Source organism: Borostomias antarcticus (assembly GCF_949987555.1).
Source record: "Borostomias antarcticus genome assembly, chromosome: 2".
In the NCBI taxonomy this organism is placed as follows: domain Eukaryota; kingdom Metazoa; phylum Chordata; class Actinopteri; order Stomiiformes; family Stomiidae; genus Borostomias; species Borostomias antarcticus.
This window is the reverse complement of record NC_140235.1, coordinates 42,417,705-42,438,891: the sequence shown is the minus strand read 5'-3', so window position 1 is coordinate 42,438,891 and position 21,187 is coordinate 42,417,705. Positions and strand designations below refer to the sequence as shown.

Here is a 21,187-nt window from a genome sequence, read left to right as displayed (position 1 = left end):
TCTCGCCTGTTTCGGCTACTTTTCAAACTTTTATTTCGCTGGTAAAGTACCGATTTTAAACGACTTAATGAATTAAACCCGGCTTGTTTTTATTCATGCTTTATATCCTACATACGTTGTTTTACATCGGCGAATCAATTGTTCCGATTCTGAAGACCAAACAAACAACTTGAGCTATAGGCTACAGCCTACAGCCGAGCTGCGGAAAGCCTTACTCGCCCAGCGTTTGGTAGGATATAGGCTACTATATATGGATCTAAACATTTTTATAATAACTGATGAATTAAGCTCGGCCTGCTTTTAAGCATACAATGCTTTTTTACAACGGCGAACCAAGAAAAGTTTGCTCTTAAGACCTTCTAGGGCTGCAGCATATAGCTGATCTGCAGGTAGCCCTATTCGCTCGGCGTCTGGCCGGCGCCCTACTCTACGGTTCTCAACTTTTATCCAAACCTTTTGAATACGAATTTCATGAATTAAACTTGGTTTGATTCTAAACACGTTATGTTTTTACTACGGTGATTCATGAAAAGTGACTGTTTTAAGACCAAACAACTTGGGCTATAGGCTAAAGCTGCAGGGTGGGCCTGCGAACTCACTCTCAGTCTAGGCTACAGCTGACGGGTTCATTCATTGCTTGTGACACTCGCTTGAGGAGCTAGCTTGGCTTGCCTTTAGCCAGGTGGCTAGCTCTGTGGACATTTTTTTTCAATATTCGCTGGACTATTTTTTAAGGACAATGTTGTGGATCACTATTGCCGTGTTCAGTTTCTTAACTGGATGGGACTCTGCTGGGACCTGCGCGTCGGAAGACCTGTCTTCCCAGCTGGTCACCCCGCGCGGTGAAACGCTTGCTTTTGATGCTGGCCTATTCTCTCAGCCTCCACTCCACTCTGTCCTGAACTCTCTCAGCCATGCAGTCTCTGCAAGCTGGCGGCGGCTTCTCAGCCTCGCTGTTCTGAAAGACTGTTTCATGATTCCTTCTGTGGACGCTTCCCTGGACGTCATCGCTTCCAAAGACTCTCACTCTCAGCTGACCCCCCCACCCACGGCGAGAAAGAGACTTTTTATTCTTTTATTGCTTTTAATTTCTGGAAATGTACAGCCTAATCCTGGCCCCATGATTGTTCAGCCTACCATTTGCAATTCGCCATATGATTTTAAGAATATGCACGGATTGCGTTTTATTCACATTAATGCACGCAGTCTTTTACCTAAAATGGACATGATGCGTATATGGGCAGATTCGACTGGCGCGCACATTATTGTAGTTTCTGAGACCTGGCTCTCCAAGTCCATATCAGATAGGGATGTTGCATTGGATGGATTTAATATCTACCGCTCTGATCGGCCACGGAGAGGTGGGGGCGTGGCTATATATGTTAGATCTTCTCTCTCTGCTCATGTTATGCTCGTTACATCTGTAGCAAAGCAATTTGAACTATTAGCCATGAATGTAGATCTGTCTGGAGGTCAGTATTTAACTGTTGTTGGCTGTTATAGGCCCCCATCAGCCTCCTCAGATACTCTACCCTCCTTAATACAGCTCCTGTCTCAGCTTCATTATAATGAAATCGTCCTCATAGGGGACCTGAACTGGGATTGGCTCTCCTCAGCCTCAGACGACTTTAAAGCTTATTGCTTGTCCCTAGCTTTCACTCAAATCATTGAAGGTCCCACACGTCTCAATTCCAAGTGTGCAGACAAATCTACACTACTTGACTTAATTATCACAAATAAGCCTCATAAATTCACTATAACTAGTGTCTTTGCCAATGACCTCAGTGACCACTGTGTAATTGGAGCTATTAGGGACTGCAAAATCCCCCGCTCTAAACCCCGTGTCATCCAGAAAAGAGATCTGAAGAATTTCTCAGAGCAAGCTTTCCTTCATGACCTGCAGCAGGTCAGATGGGATCGCATTCTCCTGCTTGGTGATGTTGATTTTGCATGGGAATATTTCCACAATAGCTTTCTCCCTCTTATCAACAAGCATGCTCCTTTTCGTCGCTTCCGGGTGAAAGGTCGAAACAATCCCTGGTTCACCAGCGACTTGACATCCCTTCTTCACAAAAGGAACCAGCTCTGGGCCGCTGCCAGGCAGTCCGGCTCTGAGACAGATTGGCTCTCCTTTCGCCAAGCGAGAAATAGCTTCACTGCTTGTGTTAAAAAAGCAAAAAGTGAATTCTATCTCTCTCAGACCACTGACAATCTTAATGATCCCAGGAGATTTTGGAAAACAGTGAAGTCACTCTCAGTCGACTCTGGTCCTGCTGAGTTACCCCCCCATATCATTGACAACTCGATCCCAGTGTTTGATAAATCAGAGATGTTAAACTGCTTCAACAAACACTTTATAGCCTCTGGTTTATTATTTGATTCCTTGCCAGGAACAAATTCAAATTCTTCCCCGTCCAGTCCCCCTTTTTCGGCTAGGACCACTAGTGGTCTTTCTGGGCACCATTCCTTTTCGTTTTCTCCACTCCTTGTTGGTGATGTTTGGAAAGCCTTAACGGAGCTAGACCCTAGGAAATCATCTGGTCCTGACAATCTTCCACCTCTATTTTTGCGACTGGCTGCAGATATCATTGCAGAACCTATTACACACATCTTTAACTTAACTATTTCCAATAATGTCATCCCAGAGGTCTGGAAAACTGCTTTTGTGCTTCCGCTCCTGAAGGGTGGTGATTCCAAATGTTTAAACAATTACAGGCCAATTTCTAAGCTCTCTGTCTTAGCCAAGGTCCTTGAGCGACTAATTAATGTCCAGCTCAAGGACTTCCTGGAGTCACATGACATCCTCTCACCCTTTCAGTCTGGGTTTAGGAAGCACCATAGCACAGTGTCTGCCGCTGTTAAAGTCGTAAACGACATTACAGAGGCCTTAGATAGGAAGAATCACTGCGCTGCAATCTTTATCGACCTATCTAAAGCTTTTGACACCGTCAATCACGCCTTCCTATGCCAGCGCCTCCTTGATATTGGTCTGTCCTCTCATGCCGTAGGCTGGTTCACCAACTACTTGTCCCAACGTAAGCAGTCTGTGCAGTTTGGTGACCTCTCATCCAGCATGCTCACTGTCTTAAATGGGGTGCCACAGGGCTCTGTCTTGGGACCAACCCTCTTCACTATCTATATAAATGAAATAGGGTTTATTGCAAATGCTACGGTTCATTTATACGCGGATGACACAATCATGTACTGTTTTGCATCTTCCATCATCCGTGCTCTGGAGTCTCTACAGACAGCTTTTGATACCCTACAGTCCCAGATGTCTCAGCTCAGGCTGGTATTGAATGCAGGGAAGACTAAAGTCATGGTATTCACTAATAACAAGCGGGGGCCAGCTGCTCTTCCTGACATTATATCTCGTCAGGGTACCCCTATTGAGCTTGTGTCTAGCTACAAATACCTTGGCATTCATCTTGATGACAGCCTCTCCTTCAAGCTGCACCTAGACAATCTTTTAAAGAAACTAAAGCTAAAACTGAGTTTTTTCTTTAGAAACAAGTCATGTTTCTCAGCTGCAGCAAGGAAACGCCTGGTTGCTGCCACCTTTCTGCCTCTCTTGGACTACGGTGATGTCCTGTACATGAATGCCTCTGCTAGCTGTCTACAACATCTGGATGCAGCCTACCATAGCGCGCTACGTTTCATTACAGGCTGTAAAGCACTCACACACCATTGTGTGTTATACTCTCTGGTTAACTGGCCATCTCTCTCCATTCGCCGAACCCATCACTGGTACATTTTCATTTACAAATCCATTCTTGGTCTGCTTCCCACCTACTTATCTACTCTCCTTTCGCGCAAACACTCCACCTACGGCCTTCGTTCTCAGGACATCATAACGTACTCCATCCCCCTGGTCCGTACTGAGAGAGGCAAAAGAGCATTTTCATATGCAGCCCCTTCCTCTTGGAACTCCTTACAGCTGAGTCTTAAGTTGTCCAATTTGATCTCTCTCAAAAGGTTTAAGCGACTATTGCCTGATCTAGTGAGTGTGCCAATGTCATGTTCTTGCACTCTAAGATAACTCTCCCCTGTTCTCATCCCCCATGCACTTTGCCCTTTTAGACTTCCGACTTTTATTGTTGTTATTGTTACACATAGTCCTGTATGTTTTATTTGTAATTCTGTCCTGTTGTTTGTAATTTAGTGTAACGAGTGTTGAATGATTGTGAACAGGTCACACTTGTAAATGAGTCTTCTGAACTCAATGTGTTTTTTACCTGTATAAATAAAGGTTAAATAAAAAAAAAAAAATAGAAGCCCCAACAACTGAGCTAGGCTAGCTAGCAAGATTTGTTATAGCAGCCATCTTGGCTTTTTTGGTTACAGCAGCCATCTTGGTGGTTTTGGGATGTGATTTCATGTTACTTTTAACTGTTGAAATGGTTGCTCATGCCGTCAAACGGGTAAAGAATTGTGTACTACGTTTTCCCTCACATTACCCACATTTTGCATAATAGGTAATCATGATGTGGACTACTAATATAGTGTCTTGCAAAATCTATTTAATTACTGAGGGTGAAGGGTGGTAGACATGTTGCCCTGTTCCTCTAAACGTGTCAGAAATCACGTGGTCCTGTGGAGTATGCATGTCAGCCAACAAGAGGGTCACCCACTCTCGCTCTCTCTCTCCCCCTCTCCCCTCCCATGCTCTCAGTTGCCAACCTCCCAGTTCTTGTTTGAACTGAGCAAGAAGCAGGTGAGCGGGACAGGAAGAGGCGCTAAGACGGGGACAGGCGTGGCCAGGGGCAGTCCTGGGACAGCACCACAGGCTCTGTGAGTCTTGTTCAGTTAAATGCCCTCATGAGTATTAACAGAAGAGCACCATATACATATGCACACATACACTCTAACATGTCGCTCTCTCCTCAGCTCAGCCCAATGGTCTCTGATGGTTCTGTCTGGCCAGCCCTGAGGTGGAGAAACACCTGATCATCAATATAGGCAGGCACACGTAAGTACAAATGCACATACGTTTCCATAGACGGGATAAACAAATGGGAATATTGATATTGAGTTAATGTTAGCGGTAGACATGTGAGATTCATAAGACACATCACTGACGCCAGTGACGCCACAATATCAGGGAAATTGAGCAATTGCTTCCCTGTAGTGCAAACTTGCAAGATTCGCTCAGTTATTAACGGTTAAATTAATGGTGGCCCGCTAGCCTATAGACCTATCTTACGGCTGTTTTTTCATCCCATAGGCCTACTAGCCAATAGCCTACACATTAATGGAACAAAATTAATTGGCCTATTCGTTTTTTATATTCAAAAGGAATCATGATATATGGAAATGTAATTTTAGCCTATAGCCTAATACAATTAGGGGGAATTATTTTGTCCGGACATTATGACCGGAGAGATTTTAATATATCGGACTTCAGCAGATTTTTCCAGACAAAAAACGGTAATTACAGGCTAACGGAAACCCTGGTGTGTGTGTGTGTGTGTGTGTGTGTGAGTGAGTATGTGTGTGTGTGAGTTATCTGCTCTCCCCCTCAGGCCTGAGTCTGACAGAGCCTAAACCAGATGGGTTAGAGGCTCAGCAGTTTTACCTGGGGAAATATACAGCCTCACACTCTACTAGCCTTCTATGGTGTGACATCTCATCACATAAATGTGTGTGTGTGTGTGTGAGAGAGAGAGAGAGAGAGAGAGAGAGAGAGAGGTCAAAAACCTAGAGCTAAGCAAAATAGTTTGTCAAAAACCTAGAGCTAAGCAGAATTGTGCCACAATGCTCAGTATTTAAATTAATTTTCCAACTGTATAGTGGAGGCAAAGTGGATTGTGGATTGACACGCTGTGGATTAACATGCCGTGGATTAACATGCTGTGGATTGACACGCTGTGACCGATGCGCACTCATGTGTCTTGGGGGTCTGGGTGTTGTCTTCGGGGGGGGGTTACGGTTCATGGCTTATACTATACATGTTAGTGGCTTGTTATTGTTTTGTTAGTGTGTGTGTGTGTGTGTGTGTGTGTGTGTGTGTGTGTATGTGTGTATCCTGTCTGTAGAGAAGGGTAGAGAACCATTGTTTAGGGCCCTAGTGTGCCGGGTTTTGTTCATTACAGCAATCGGACGAAGAAACAGGTCGACCTGCCTTCAAGAGAAAACAGACATGGAGATGAGAGAGGCTTCCTCCCCCAGACGGAGGGAGGACATGCATTATTCAGACGGGCCTCACCCCTCCCTGTTCTGCTCGTCTGGACCACAGACTCAGGACAGATCACATGACTCAGAAAATTTGAATAGACGTTTTGTATTTCCAACCCACTGGCCTCTGTGTCGGCAGCCGAAGAGCTGCACAGAGCAGGACAGAGCTGGAGATGAGCGGAGAGGAGGATGCACTCAGAACGAACCCAAATAGGACAACACAGAAACAGGGGACTATCAAAATAAGCCTGCTGCATCCTAAATACTGTACCCTACGATGAGTGAATGCCACCCCCTATGCATCAGCAACAGGTTTAGGCACTCTCTAAATCTGTTCCTGTCCCACTTCTGAGGTCTGGAATCCCAGAGGAATAAACCAGATAACCAAATCTGCATGCAAAGCAACAACCCAGAACCTACCATTCAACAGCCAATCATGTGGCAGAGCTGCCGTCATGTGATTATGTGATTTCTGCGAGGTGCACATCCGGCATTTCTAGAATGCCAATCTGGGATCAGTCTCGCCTTTTACCCCCCCGCTGGCTAGAGATGGGTAGAGTCTCTCCAGACTCACGCTGAATCGCTGCGCTCCGCATACTACTGTGCATAATAGAGTCTGGACCACTTTGCCGCCCAAGCTAGTGTTCTGAGGGCGTATCGATGGTTCAAAATTTAAAGAGTGACAGGTCGTAGCAGCAAATGAGAGACGCTAGCCCAGGTTAGATGGGTGGGGCATATCTATGGTCGGGAGTGCCTGATTGCGAAAGTCGTTACTGATTGGTGTCGCAGGGATTCCTGCGAGACAAATGAATTGCCAGGATTTGGGCACCAGTTTTTTGCATGAAGTGTCCCAGACCTAGAGAGAGATCTGCAGCATGCAGGAACGTAGTTAGCGTAGCTTACATAGTTTATCAGCAAAAGAACTCTCATGGGTCTGGCGTTGAGACTAAGAGATGGGTGACCGGACCATGGACCATGGATCTTAATAGGAAACCTCCTCTCTATTCTGATTGACAATAACACACAGCTAATTTCCGTCTGGCCTGGAAACCCCGGCAGACAAGAGATAGCTTTGTGCTGTTTCTAGAGTCCTGCCAGGAGCCCGACTCTGTGAGAATTCTCCAGGAACAGAGAACTGGCTCACGTCTCCCAGAAGAGTCGGAGACACAGCGAAGAGGTTCTCTCCTGATTCCCCTGTTCAACTCCTCCTGATTCCCCTGTTCAACTCCTCCTGATTCCCCTGTTCAACTCCTCCTGATTCCCCTGTTCAACTCCTCCTGATTCCCCTGTTCAACTCCTCCTGATTCCCCTGTTCAACTCCTCCTGATTCCCCTGTTCAACTCCTCCTGATTCCCCTGTTCAACTCCTCCTGATTCCTGATGAACAGCCCAGCTAAGACAACGTTGTCTCTCTAATGCCCTATGGGAGAATAACAAACCCTGAACAGAGCACCATCGGACAGGCTTATGCTGACTGACACACCCTGGCTGTCATGGCTTTAGTGTGTGTGTGTGCGTGAGTGTGTGTGTGTGTATTGTATGTATGTGTGTGTACGCTTGTCTGTGTGTGTGTGTGTGTGTGTGTATGTGTATGTGTATGTGCATGCTTGTGTGTATAAGTGTGTGTGTGTGTATATGTGCATGCTTGTGTGTGTGCGTGCGTGCATGTGTATGTGCACGCTTCTGTGTGTGTGTGGGTGTATGTGCACGCTTGTGTGTGTGTTTGTGCGTGCGTGTGTGTGCCTCCCCCACCTGCGTCTGCGAGGGTCTGAAGGCGCAGCTGAAGGCCTGCTGCAGGGCTTCCAGGAAGGGCTGGATCTTATAGAGCCCCTGGCTGCCCAGGCCCTGGCTGGAGCGGAACGCCACGATGTGGAAGTACTTGAGGATCTTCTCGAAGCGCGCCTGGCTCATCTTCAGCGCGAAGCTGCGGTTGCTGAAGAAGCCGCTGCTCCAGATGTTGAGGACCGACTCGCAGCGGTGCACGCTGGTGGACGTCATCAGCCCTGCGGAGGGGAGGCGGGATCATGTCTGATTGGTCTATCGCCGGGGGCACATTGCGATGTATCCAGCGCTTAAGACATAACCTTCAGGCGCTGAACAATCCGGAAAAACACTGCACTGTATGGGTGTCAGGCCATGACATCATCTCATCAACGTTAGACTATTCATATGGTCCAACATAACGAGGAAGATCTTCATCTCATCAATGTTAAACTATTCATATGGTCCAACATAACGAGGAAGATCTTCATCTCATCAATGTTAGACTATTCATATGGTCCAACCTACCAAGGAAGATCTTCATCTCATCAACGTTAGACCTACCGAGGAAGATCTCCATCTCAATAACGTTAAACTATTCATACTGTATGGTCCAACCTACCGAGGAAGATCTTCATCTCATCAACGTTAGACCTACCGAGGAAGATCTTCATCTCATCAACGTTAGACCTACCGAGGAAGATCTTCATCTCATCAACGTTAGACCTACCGAAGAAGATCTCCATCTCATTAACGTTAAACTATTCATACTGTATGGTCCAACCTACCGAGGAAGATCTTAATCTCATCAACGTTAAACTTTTCGTATGGTCCAACTTCATGAGGAAGATCTTAATTTCATCAACGTTAAACTATTCATATGGTCCAACCTACCGAGGAAGATCTTCATCTCATCAACATTAAACTATTCATGTGGTCGAACCTACCGAGGAACATCTCCATCTCATCAACGTTAGACCTATCGAGGAAGATCTTCATCTCATCAACGTTAGACTATTCATATGGTCCAACCTACTGAGGAAGGCCTTCATCTCATCAACGTTAAATTATTCATATGGTCCAACCTAATGAGGAAGATCTTCATCTCATCAATGTTAGATTATTCATATGGTCCAACCTACCGAGGAAGATCTTCATCTCATCAACCTTAAACTATTCATACTGTATGGTCCAACCTACCGAGGAAGATCTTCATCTCATCAACGTTAGACCTACCGAGGTAAAGGTCCAACCTACCGAGGAAGGCCTTCATCTCATCGGCCGTGACGGGACGCCAACCCTCGTCGCTGCCAAAGCGCTCCTGGTACTTCTTGGCGTACATGTTGGTCTGCGTCACCATGTTCTGGATGGCGTTGTCGGGGACGAAGAGCTGGAAGAAGTCCAGCGCCGTGGAAGTGGCGGCCATCTTCTGAGTGGGGCCTGGGGTCAGGGACAGAACAGAGATTAAAACCCTATCGTCTACTGGGGAGAGAGTAGCGTTCAGAGAGACGCGGAGGAGAGAGAGGGTGACAGAGAGACGGAGAGTAAAGATGAACCGACTGAAGGGACAGAAGAATAAACAGAGAGATTTAAATTGAGCTCTACTGCCAGTCTTGATAATCTATTTGCACGGACAGTAGTTAGTCACAAGGCTGTGCTCACTGAAACTGACACGACTGCAAAGGATTTTAATTCAGGCAGAAAACATTCAATGCCCGTCGAGGGAGAGTGAGTCAGAGAATAGCTCAATCTTGACTACAGTAAGACTACTGTACACCCTCTCAGCCCATGGACACAGCCCATATCCATCCTTCTACAGTATATGACAGTGTGAGTCATATCTGAAAGGTTCTCTTGGCATGATTGAGCTGATTAAGACAAGTAAGAACATGATTAAGACAGGTTCTTAAAGCAGGTCCTTGTATTTGTGGAGTGTGTTGTTTGGACAGTTCTGGGTCATTCAGAAGCCTGAGGCTGCAGCTAACATCTACTCAACATGACAGCAACCATACTGCCATCATGATAAGACCACAGGATGCTAGAGGCTAATATTAATCTGTTAGACAACACTCATTGGTCAGAATATATGAACCAGCCTTTCAGCTTTCACAAGCTGAGTAATGAGTATGAACGTTCTTAAACCAGACTGTGTTGGTCAGCTGAGGGTAAACCTTATCCTCTAATTGGCTCGAGTGTAAACCTCACCTCCTGATTGGCTAGATGGAGGCTTGAACATACAGAACTGAACGTAATACAACAGTGGTACTCTTGACGCAAAGCTGGTCAGGTGTAGCTGAGGAAGGCAGAATAGATTATTAGAATAGAATAAAATAGAATAGAGTCTGGTGTCAGGTGCCCTCCCAACAGAGAAGAGAGGAGGAGTCTGTAGAACTGAATTATCATTCAACGGCTTCATAGAGACACAGTTTGTCTCAATCTCCATCTGGGCGGGCCGACAACCAGATGCTGGAAATAATTCAGCAGGCAGGCTGTCATGTCCTCTTTGACGCTGTGACAACAAGACGAGGAAGCTTGGAAAACAGAGACGTCTCAATACTGTAGGCTGGTTACACACAGCGTTACATTGTTACACAAGACTTGGGCCTGATGATTGGAAGATCTGGGGTTTGATCCCACTGGGCCTATAGGCCTAAAGATAGACATATATACTATAGAGGGTTAGGGTTATATACCACGCTGGCCTTGGGGTCCTACAGTACGTATATACTATAGATGCCACGTTGGCCTTGGGGTCCTACAGTACGTATATACTATAGATGCCACGTTGGCCTTGGGGTCCTACAGTACGTATATACTATAGATGCCACGCTGGCCTTGGGGTCCTACAGTACGTATATACTATAGATGCCACGTTGGCCTTGGGGTCCTACAGTACGTATATACTATAGATGCCACGCTGGCCTTGGGGTCCTACAGTACGTATATACTATAGATGCCACGTTGGCCTTGGGGTCCTACAGTACGTATATACTATAGATGCCACGCTGGCCTTGGGGTCCTACAGTACGTATATACTATAGATGCCACGTTGGCCTTGGGGTCCTACAGTACTATATACTATAGATGCCACGCTGGCCTTGGGGTCCTACAGTACGTATATACTATAGATGCCACGCTGGCCTTGGGGTCCTACAGTACGTATATACTATAGATGCCACGTTGGCCTTGGGGTCCTACAGTACGTCAGCGTCACTGAGAGTGTGAACAAATCGGCTTAACATGGCAGCTGTGTTTTTTCTAGATAAAAAGCACTATAACGTTTCCACTTCACAGTCGTTTTTATATTCAAAGGTTTATGATCCGCATGGAAAGATGAATCTGGAGAGTTCATCTATAATCACTGACAGACGCTTTAACTCAGACGACTGCAAAAAGACGGCTCCCTCGTGTGCAGCTCAGGGCGGTTCTACACTATAAAACTATGTATTGCTTTAAATTATGTTACTTTATAGTATCTGTCTCCGCAAGTATTAGGGTTAGGGTTAGGGTTTTACAATTCCTTATGACAATGAGTTATTTTACACCAAGTAATTCAGTTAATGTACAGTAAGCGTAACAGATACACGCTCCTCTCTTGAGCGTCTAGCAGTGACTGGAGACAAAACTTTTTTTTGTACTCCATGTAGATCATAAAAACGACTAAGGGACAGATCAAAATGTATGTCAGGGGGTCACTGGAGGAAAACAGGGGAGGGTCATGTTTTTTCATTTGAGTCCAGGGGAGGGTTACTGTTTTTCATTTGAGTCCAGGGGAGGGTTACTGTTTTTCATTTGAGTCCAGGGGAGGGTCACTGTTTTTCATTTGAGTCCAGGGGAGGGTCACTGTTTTTCATTTGAGTCCAAGGGAGGGTTACTGTTTTTCATTTGAGTCCAGGGGAGGGTCACTGTTTTTCATTTGAGTCCAAGGGAGGGTTACTGTTTTTCATTTGAGTCCAGGGGAGGGTTACTGTTTTTCATTTGAGTCCAGGGGAGGGTCACTGTTTTTCATTTGAGTCCAGGGGAGGGTTACTGTTTTTCATTTGAGTCCAGGGGAGGGTTACTGTTTTTCATTTGAGTCCAGCCATACAAATGAGAATCGATCAAAATGAAATGTTTCTTCATCTTTTGGGAATTCAGCCAGCCGTTTTGCATGACCCAGTGTATCGTTTCTCTTTGGCGCCCTATCAGTCCTATCAGTCCTATCAGCCCTATCAGTCCTATCAGCCCTATCAGCCCTATCAGTCCTATCAGTCCTATCAGCCCTATCAGCCCTATCAGCCCTATCAGTCCTATCAGTCCTATCAGTCCTATCAGCCCTATCAGCCCTATCAGCCCTATCAGTCCTATCAGCCCTATCAGTCCTATCAGCCCTATCAGTCCTATCAGTCCCATCAGCCCTATCAGCCCTATCAGCCCTATCAGTCCTATCAGCCCTATCAGCCCTATCAGCCCTATCAGTCCTATCAGCCCTATCAGTCCTATCAGCCCTATCAGCCCTATCAGTCCTATCAGTCCTATCAGTCCTATCAGCCCTATCAGTCCCATCAGCCCTATCAGTCCTATCAGCCCTATCAGTCCTATCAGCCCTATCAGCCCTATCAGCCCTATCAGTCCTATCAGCCCTATCAGCCCTATCAGCCCTATCAGTCCTATCAGCCCTATCAGCCCTATCAGTCCTATCAGCCCTATCAGCCCTATCAGTCCTATCAGCCCTATCAGCCCTATCAGTCCTATCAGTCCTATCAGCCCTATCAGCCCTATCAGTCCTATCAGTCCTATCAGCCCTATCAGCCCTATCAGTCCTATCAGCCCTATCAGCCCTATCAGTCCTATCAGCCCTATCAGCCCTATCAGCCCTATCAGCCCTATCAGCCCTATCAGCCCTATCAGCCCTATCAGTCCTATCAGTCGATCGTTGTGCTTGGCCTGTCCAGACAGTGGGCGTGGCCTGTCCAGACAGTGGGTGTGGCCTGTCCAGACAGTGGGTGTGGCCTGTCCAGACAGTGGGCATGACCTGACCAGACAGTGGGCGTGGCTTGTCCATACAGTGGGCGTGGCCAGTCCAGACAGTGGGCGTGGCCTGTCCAGACAGTGGGCGTGACCTGACCAGACAGTGGGCGTGGCCTGTCCAGACAGTGGGCGTGACCTGACCAGACAGTGGGCGTGGCCTGTCCAGACAGTGGGTGTGGCCTGTCCATACGGTGGGCGTGACCTGTCCTGACAGTGGGCGTGGCCTGTCCATACAGTGGGCGTGGCCTGTCCATACAGTGGGCGTGCACAGCGTCTGGCGCATCAGTGGCGCTCTGCTGGTGATGACATCAGTGGCGCTCTGGTGGTGATGACATCAGTGGCGCTCTGCTGGTGATGACATCAGTGGCGCTCTGGTGGTGATGACATCAGTGGCGCTCTGCTGGTGATGACATCAGTGGCGCTCTGCTGGTGATGACATCAGTGGCGCTCTGCTGGTGATGACATCAGTGGCTCTCTGCTGGTGATGACATCAGTGGCGCTCTGCTGGTGATGACATCAGTGGCGCTCTGGTGGTGATGACATCAGTGGCGCTCTGCTGGTGATGACATCAGTGGCGCTCTGCTGGTGATGACATCAGTGGCGCTCTGCTGGTGATGACGGGGTAGATTAAGCAGCTTGTGTGCAGAACGAACAGATGCCGACATGCGGTATGTTTTCCAAGTAGGCTAATCTCTCTGTGTTTGACTCGATTTTAACTCTGTGTTCAAGTTGTTTTCTTCTTATTTCAAGTAACACCATATTAAAATGAATATTGCCCATTCATTTTTTCACTCGGGGAGGGAAAGAAAAATATATTTCTGTCAAAGGGAGGGTCACACATTTTTTATTTCCGAGCACTCTTAAGTCCTCCAGTGACCCCTGATTGTAAATAATAAACAGTCCCTAATTGAAATCAGTTGTAAACGTTATATTGCTTTTTATCCAGAAAAAAACACAGCTCCCCTGTATACTTGTATGTGTTTACAGGCCAGTGTTCCCTCTCCAATATGGCAGCAATGTCGACGTACAGCAGAAATGGGCCAGAGCGGTCAAAGCAGCCTCTCTGTATTCAGAATACATGTATGTCTGAGGGCCTTAATGGTCCATCTGCTGTACTGTAGCTCCAGCAGCAGTCAGCTCCAGACCCTCTCCACTCAATCATTACGCTACTGCTTTTATGAATCGAAAGGAAAATATAATATAGAGCATGACTGATTTGGGTTTCCAGACGGACAGGTATTATATAATTATATTATACTCATTTCAGTAAACACAATTCAAAGGTAGAAATATAACCCCAAAATAACTGCAAAATCAGCATCATTTGTGGTCAAATAGTTGTTTTATCTCCTCGAGAAAGATTCCTACTCACACACACACACACACACACACACAGATAGACAGACAGACAGACAGACAGACAGACAGACAGACAGACACACACACACACACACAAACACAGATTGACAGACAGACAGATACACACACACACACAAACACAGACAGACAGACAGACACACACACACACACATACACACACACACACACACACACACACACACACACCACCACCACCACCACCACCACCACCACCACCAATCCCATGGTCCCTTCCTTGATAACTGAAGATGAAGGATGAGGATGAAGGGATGAGGATGAAGGGATGAGAATGAAGGATGAATGCTTCTGTAGCTGCAGATCTTCACAAGGGGTTCTTGATGAACACTGCAGGTATGGGTTAGGGTTAGGGTTAGGGTTAGGGTATGGGCCCAGCTTTGATCCTGCCTTTCAAACTGATTATTAATTTGTGTTGTTGTGTTGTTACAGACACACATACAGTAGCTAGCTGGTATAACTATGCTGCGAGTCTTATAAGAGGAGATTAATGTGTAATAGGTACAGTATACACCATTCACCCTGACTGTAATAATGTGTTTGTTGAGGCAGACAGAAACACCGGGTTAGGGTTAGGGTTAGTCCTGTATGAGCCCATGAGATGTCCTGCGGATGGGAGATACGCGCTGTGCAGATGGGAGATACGCCCTGTGCAGATGGGAGATACGCCCTGCCACTCAGCAGAGGGATACAGGGATTATCAACCTGAATCCCAGCTATCATAATGTTACATAACAGCCCATGATGCATCTGTAATCCTCGGCGTGTTCCTGTTCTCATGCTCTGCTCCTCTGCGGGGGATTTCCTGTCTGAATAAAGTCAATACTTTCAACAGGAGGGCGAGGGCAGAGTCCATCACTCACCCACCCTAGATCACAGTAAACGACTGTAAAATAGCGTCCTTCGCTACAGTAAACCTGGGCTGTGCTACAGCATGCTATGGCTAGCGCTAGCCCTCTGTCCCTGCTATTATGTCCACACCAGCGGTGGCTTGTGAGATACTTTTAAAACAACCAGCTCAGCAAGATGTACCACCCCTGGAACCAGCGCCCTTCTGTCACTTGTAACTTAACATTCTCTAGGTTTCAATTCACGTCTCATTAAAGTCATATCCTATCTTAAAAAGAATCCCATTGCTGAAAACCCATTAAAAATACCAACATACAACCAAAATAACAACATACATACGGCTACTGTTTCAAAATCAAAGAATACATGTATTAATCAAGCTACCTATTACTTCACACTGGAAGTGGAACGTTAACTTTGTTGTATGTATGCCTTGCACAATCTTATCAGTCAGCTAGTTGTCAGACCAGTGTCTTTAGCCTACTTAAATGACTCAGTCACACAGAACAATACACTCTGATGACTTGCACAGAATGGATCAGCCAGGGTTGCATAATCCTGACTTTTTTTGAGTTCCTGATTGATTTTGCTGGGCTACTATCAGCCCTCTAGTTTACCCTGGTACCAAATCGATTGTATAAAACGAGTTGTAGCAGCTGCACCTACGAGCCTAAACAATGATGAAATCAGCCCAGATGATTTAATCATTAAAATACTCAGCTAAACTGCAGAACAAAACGGCCACACTTGTAATCTACAAGGTAGCAGGAGGAAAAAGTTGCTCATTTGGACTACAAGAGAGGTGACGCCTTTTTTAAGGCTTTTCTTTTGAATGGCTCGAGATCTACCGGCACAGCCTCTGAGATTGACTGGTCCATCATCTACCAGCACAGCCTCTGAGATCTACTGGTCCATCATCTACCAGCACAGCCTCTGAGATCTACTGGTCCATCATCTACCAGCACAGCCTCTGAGATCTACTGGTCCATCATCTACCAGCATAGTCTCTGAGATCTACTGGTCCATCATCTACCGGCACAGCCTCTGAGATCTACTGGTCCATCATCTACCAGCATAGTCTCTGAGATCTACTGGTCCATCATCTACCAGCATAGTCTCTGAGATCTACTGGTCCATCATCTACCAGCACAGCCTCTGAGATCTACTGGTCCATCATCTACCAGCATAGTCTCTGAGATCTACTAGTCGATTGCCATCGACGTACTGGGCACCCCTGGTCTACACACACCCCTCCCTGGTCTACACACACCCCTCCCTGGTCTACACACACCCCTCCCTGGTCTACACACACCCCTCCCTGGTCTACACACACCCCTCCCTGGTCTACACACACCCCTCCCTGGTCTACACACACCCACCCCTGGTCTACACACACCCCTCCCTGGTCTACACACACCCCTCCCTGGTCTACACACACCCCTCCCTGGTCTACACACACACCCACCCCTGGTCTACACACACCCCTCCCTGGTCTACACACACCCCTCCCTGGTCTACACACACCCCTCCCTGGTCTACACACACCCACCCCTGGTCTACACACACCCCTCCCTGGTCTACACACACCCCTCCCTGGTCTACACACACCCCTCCCTGGTCTACACACACCCACCCCTGGTCTACACACACCCCTCCCTGGTCTACACACACCCCTCCCTGGTCTACACACACCCCTCCCTGGTCTACACACACCCCTCCCTGGTCTACACACACCCCTCCCTGGTCTACACACACCCCTCCCTGGTCTACACACACCCCTCCCTGTCCCTCTAGCAGAGAGCTGTCCCTCTAGCAGAGAGCTGTCCCTCTAGCAGACAGCCTGTCCCTCTAGCAGAGAGCTGTCCCTCTAGCAGAGAGCTGTCCCTCTAGCAGAGGGCTGTCCCTCTAGCAGAGAGCTGTCCCTCTAGCAGACAGCCTGTCCCTCTAGCAGAGAGCTGTCTCTCTAGCAGAGAGCTGTCCCTCTAGCAGAGGGCTGTCCCTCTAGCAGACAGCCTGTCCCTCTAGCAGAGAGCTGTCCCTCTAGCAGAGGGCTGTCCCTCTAGCAGAGAGCTGTCCCTCTAGCAGAGAGCTGTCCCTCTAGCAGAGAGCTGTCCCTCTAGCAGAGAGCTGTCTCTCTAGCAGAGAGCTGTCCCTCTAGCAGAGGGCTGTCCCTCTAGCAGACAGCCTGTCCCTCTAGCAGAGAGCTGTCCCTCTAGCAGAGGGCTGTCCCTCTAGCAGAGAGCTGTCCCTCTAGCAGACAGCCTGTCCCTCTAGCAGAGAGCTGTCCCTCTAGCAGAGAGCTGTCCCTCTAGCAGAGAGCTGTCCCTCTAGCAGAGAGCTGTCCCTCTAGCAGACAGAGTTCTGTCTACCAGCCCAAACTCTGGACCCCATGTCTCTCTTATGAAGTATCTAGCCCATGTTTACTGCTCTGTACAGTATATGTTCTTAGCCAATAGACAAACATTTCCCAGGAGCTTGCTCGATCGTCTCGTTGAGAGAGGTCAGGGAAGAATTTTTACAGCTCACTTTTCTGGCCCCGGGGTGAAACAGTTTTTTTTGCTTCCCTCTGGAATATGTAGGGGTGGGACCTATGCCCACCCTCTCATTGCTCTCTGTAAAGCGCATTGTGTTGCCTCTGTGTATGAAATGTGCTATACAAATAAAGTTTGATTTGATTTGGACATCTAAGTACTCGGCCACAACAAGCCCCATTCGGACATGCAGTCTAACCTTGCAAAGTGTAGAACATGCCTGCATGGGGGTGTGTGTGAATGGGAGCAGGGATCTACTGTACATCCCTGGAATTCTGCACAGCCAATTTCCTGCTTCAAGACCAAGGAACATTCCACAGAAAGGCCAGTATGGCTGTGTTGTGAACACAAGCAGCTACATTGCAGAGCAAGCATCGGGGCGGCTGTAGCTCAGGATGTGGAGCAGGTCATCCAATGATCAAGTGTCCTTGGGTAAGACACTGAACCCCAAATTGCTCCTACTGTAGTGAGCAAGCTAGCACCTTGCATGGCAGCTGCTGCCATTAGGGTGTGAATGGATGAATAAGAGGTCTTCATTGTAAAGTGCTTTGGATAAAGTGCTACAGTATATATTGTAAGTTCAGTCCATTTACATTAATCTGAGGAACGAAGGATTTTAGGCGCAACGCCCCTCCGTGTCAACATCAATGGAAGCTCCAAAATTCACCCAAAGGAACAATTACATTTTTAACATATTTAATGAGCGAAACAGAGATAATAGCATAGACTGGACCTGCTGGACCCTGTACAAGACCTGCTGCTCATCCTGCCAAACATCCCATTCAGCAACACACACCTGGAAACTGTGTCAACAGCGACTTGCTTAACGGGCAGAATGGATGACTGACTGAGGCAGACACACACACACACACACACACACACACACACACACACCCACACACTCACACACACACACTCACTCTTACACACACACATCCACACACACTCTGAACGCTCTGACGAGCGTGTGTAGATCGGGCGTGGTTCTGAGGAGTTGAGTGCAGCAGTCTGTAACATCACCGGTCCCCTTCTCTGAAACTGCCTCACATCACAGCATGTGGTCCTGTCCCGAGCGGGGCTGAGAGGGGTCTAGACTCTAGAGGGTCTAGAGGGTCCTCTAACCAGTAAGAGGGTGTGGTAGAGCTGCCGTCATCTATCTCACACAGAATTTACCCCAAGCGCACCCCATCCCTGTTCCTGCCCAAAACAAGCGTTCCTCATCCCTGTTCCTGCCCAAAACAAGCGTTCCTCATCCCTGTTCCTGCCCAAAACAAGCGTTCCTCATCCCTGTTCCTGCCCAAAAACAAGCACTCCTCATCCCTGTTCCTGCCCAAACCAAGTGCTCCCCATCCCTGTTCCTGCCCAAAACAAGTGTTCCTCATCCCTGTTCCTGCCCAAAATAAGCTCTCCTCATCTCTGTTCCTGCCCAAAATAAGCACTCCTCATCCCTGTTCCTGCCCAAAATAATCGCTCCTCATCCCTGTTCCTGCCCAAAATAAGCTCTCCTCATCCCTGTTCCTGCCCAAAACAATCGCTCCTCATCCCTGTTCCTGCCCAAAAACTGCGTTCCTCATCCCTGTTCCTGCCCAAAAACAAGCACTCCTCATACCTGTTCCTGCCCAAACCAAGTGTTCCTCATCCCTGTTCCTGCCCAAAATAAGCACTCCTCATCCCTGTTCCTGCCCAAAAACTGCGTTCCTCATCCCTGTTCCTGCCCAAACCAAGGACACCCCATCTCGGGTGCTGCCCAAAACAAGCGCTCCCCATCCCTGTTGCTGCCCAGGCCCCAGCGGTCTTTGTTGCTGCCCAGGCCCCAGCGGTCTGTGTTGGTGACCAGGCCCCAGCGGTCTGTGTTGGTGACCAGGCCCCAGTGGTCTGTGTTGGTGCCCAGGCCCCAGCGGTCTGTGTTGGTGACCAGGCCCCAGTGGTCTGTGTTGGTGCCCAGGCCCCAGCGGTCTGTGTTGGTGACCAGGCCCCAGCGGTCTGTGTTGGTGACCAGGCCCCAGTGGTCTGTGTTGGTGCCCAGGCCCCAGCGGTCTGTGTTGGTGACCAGGCCCCAGCGGTCTGTGTTGGTGACCAGGCCCCAGTGGTCTGTGTTGGTGCCCAGGCCCCAGCGGTCTGTGTTGGTGACCAGGCCCCAGCGGTCTGTGTTGGTGACCAGGCCCCAGCGGTCTGTGTGGGTGACCAGGACAGTCTGTGCCTGGCAGCGCCACGAGGCGCCGGATCACCACGGAGACAGGATGGAATTATCGCCGGTCACATCTGCTCCAGCCGAGAGACAAGGTCACTCTGCTCCCTTTAAACCAAACATCCTAACCCTACCCCTACCCCTAACCCCACACCTCCCTACTCTACACACCATCACTACCCCCTTCAGCCTGCTCCCTTTAAACCCAACACCCTAGCCCTAACCCCAACCCCACACATCTCCCTACTCTACACTCCCTAGCCCCACACACCTCCCTACCCTAGCTAGCCCCACACACCTCCCTACACCACACACCCTAGCTAGCTCCACACAAACTCCCTACACCACACACCCTAGCTAGCTCCACAGACCTCCCTACACCATACACCCTAGCTAGCCCCACACACCTCCCTAAACCACACACCCTAGCTAGCCCCACACACCTCCCTACACCATACACCCTAGCTAGCCCCACACACCCCCCTACATCACACACCCTAGCTAGCCCCACACACCTCCCTACACCACACACCCTAGCTAGCCCCACACACCTCCCTACACCACACACCCTAGCTAGCCCCACACACCTCCCTACACCATACACCCTAGCTAGCCCCACACACCTCCCTACACCACACACCCTAGCTAGCTCCACACACCTCCCTAGACCACACACCCTAGCTAGCCCCACACACCTCCCTACGCCACACACCCTAGCTAGCCCCACACACCTCCCTACACCACACACCCTAGCTAGCCCCACACACCCTAGCTAGCCCCACACACCCCCCTACACCACACACCCTAGCTAGCCCCACACACCTCCCTACACCACACACCCTAGCTAGCCCCACACACCTCCCTACACCACACACCCTAGCTAGCCCCACACACCTCCCTACACCATACACCCTAGCTAGCCCCACACACCTCCCTACACCACACACCCTAGCTAGCTCCACACACCTCCCTAGACCACACACCCTAGCTAGCCCCACACACCTCCCTACGCCACACACCCTAGCTAGCCCCACACACCTCCCTACACCACACACCCTAGCTAGCCCCACACACCTCCCTACACCACACACCCTAGCTAGCCCCACACACCTCCCTACACCACACACCCTAGCTAGCCCCACACACCTCCCTACACCACACACCCTAGCTAGCACCACACACCCTAGCTAGCCCCACACACCTCCCTACACCACACACCCTAGCCCCCCACACCTCCCTACGCCACACACCCTAGCTAGCTCCACACACCTCCCTACACC

At 48.6% G+C, this 21,187-nt stretch overlaps 1 protein-coding gene across 1 annotated transcript in view; it reads right to left on the bottom strand.

The window, feature by feature from the left end:
- Positions 1 to 21,187, bottom strand: part of pgbd5 (piggyBac transposable element derived 5) — a gene marked incomplete at both ends in the record, with an annotated part of 37,374 nt that overhangs the window by 11,977 nt on the left and 4,210 nt on the right. Inside the window, 2 exons of the mRNA XM_084460758.1 lie at positions 7,926 to 8,176; positions 9,192 to 9,374. Coding sequence (XP_084316884.1) covers positions 7,926 to 8,176; positions 9,192 to 9,374 — 434 coding nt within the window. The remainder of the gene's footprint in view (positions 1 to 7,925; positions 8,177 to 9,191; positions 9,375 to 21,187) is intronic.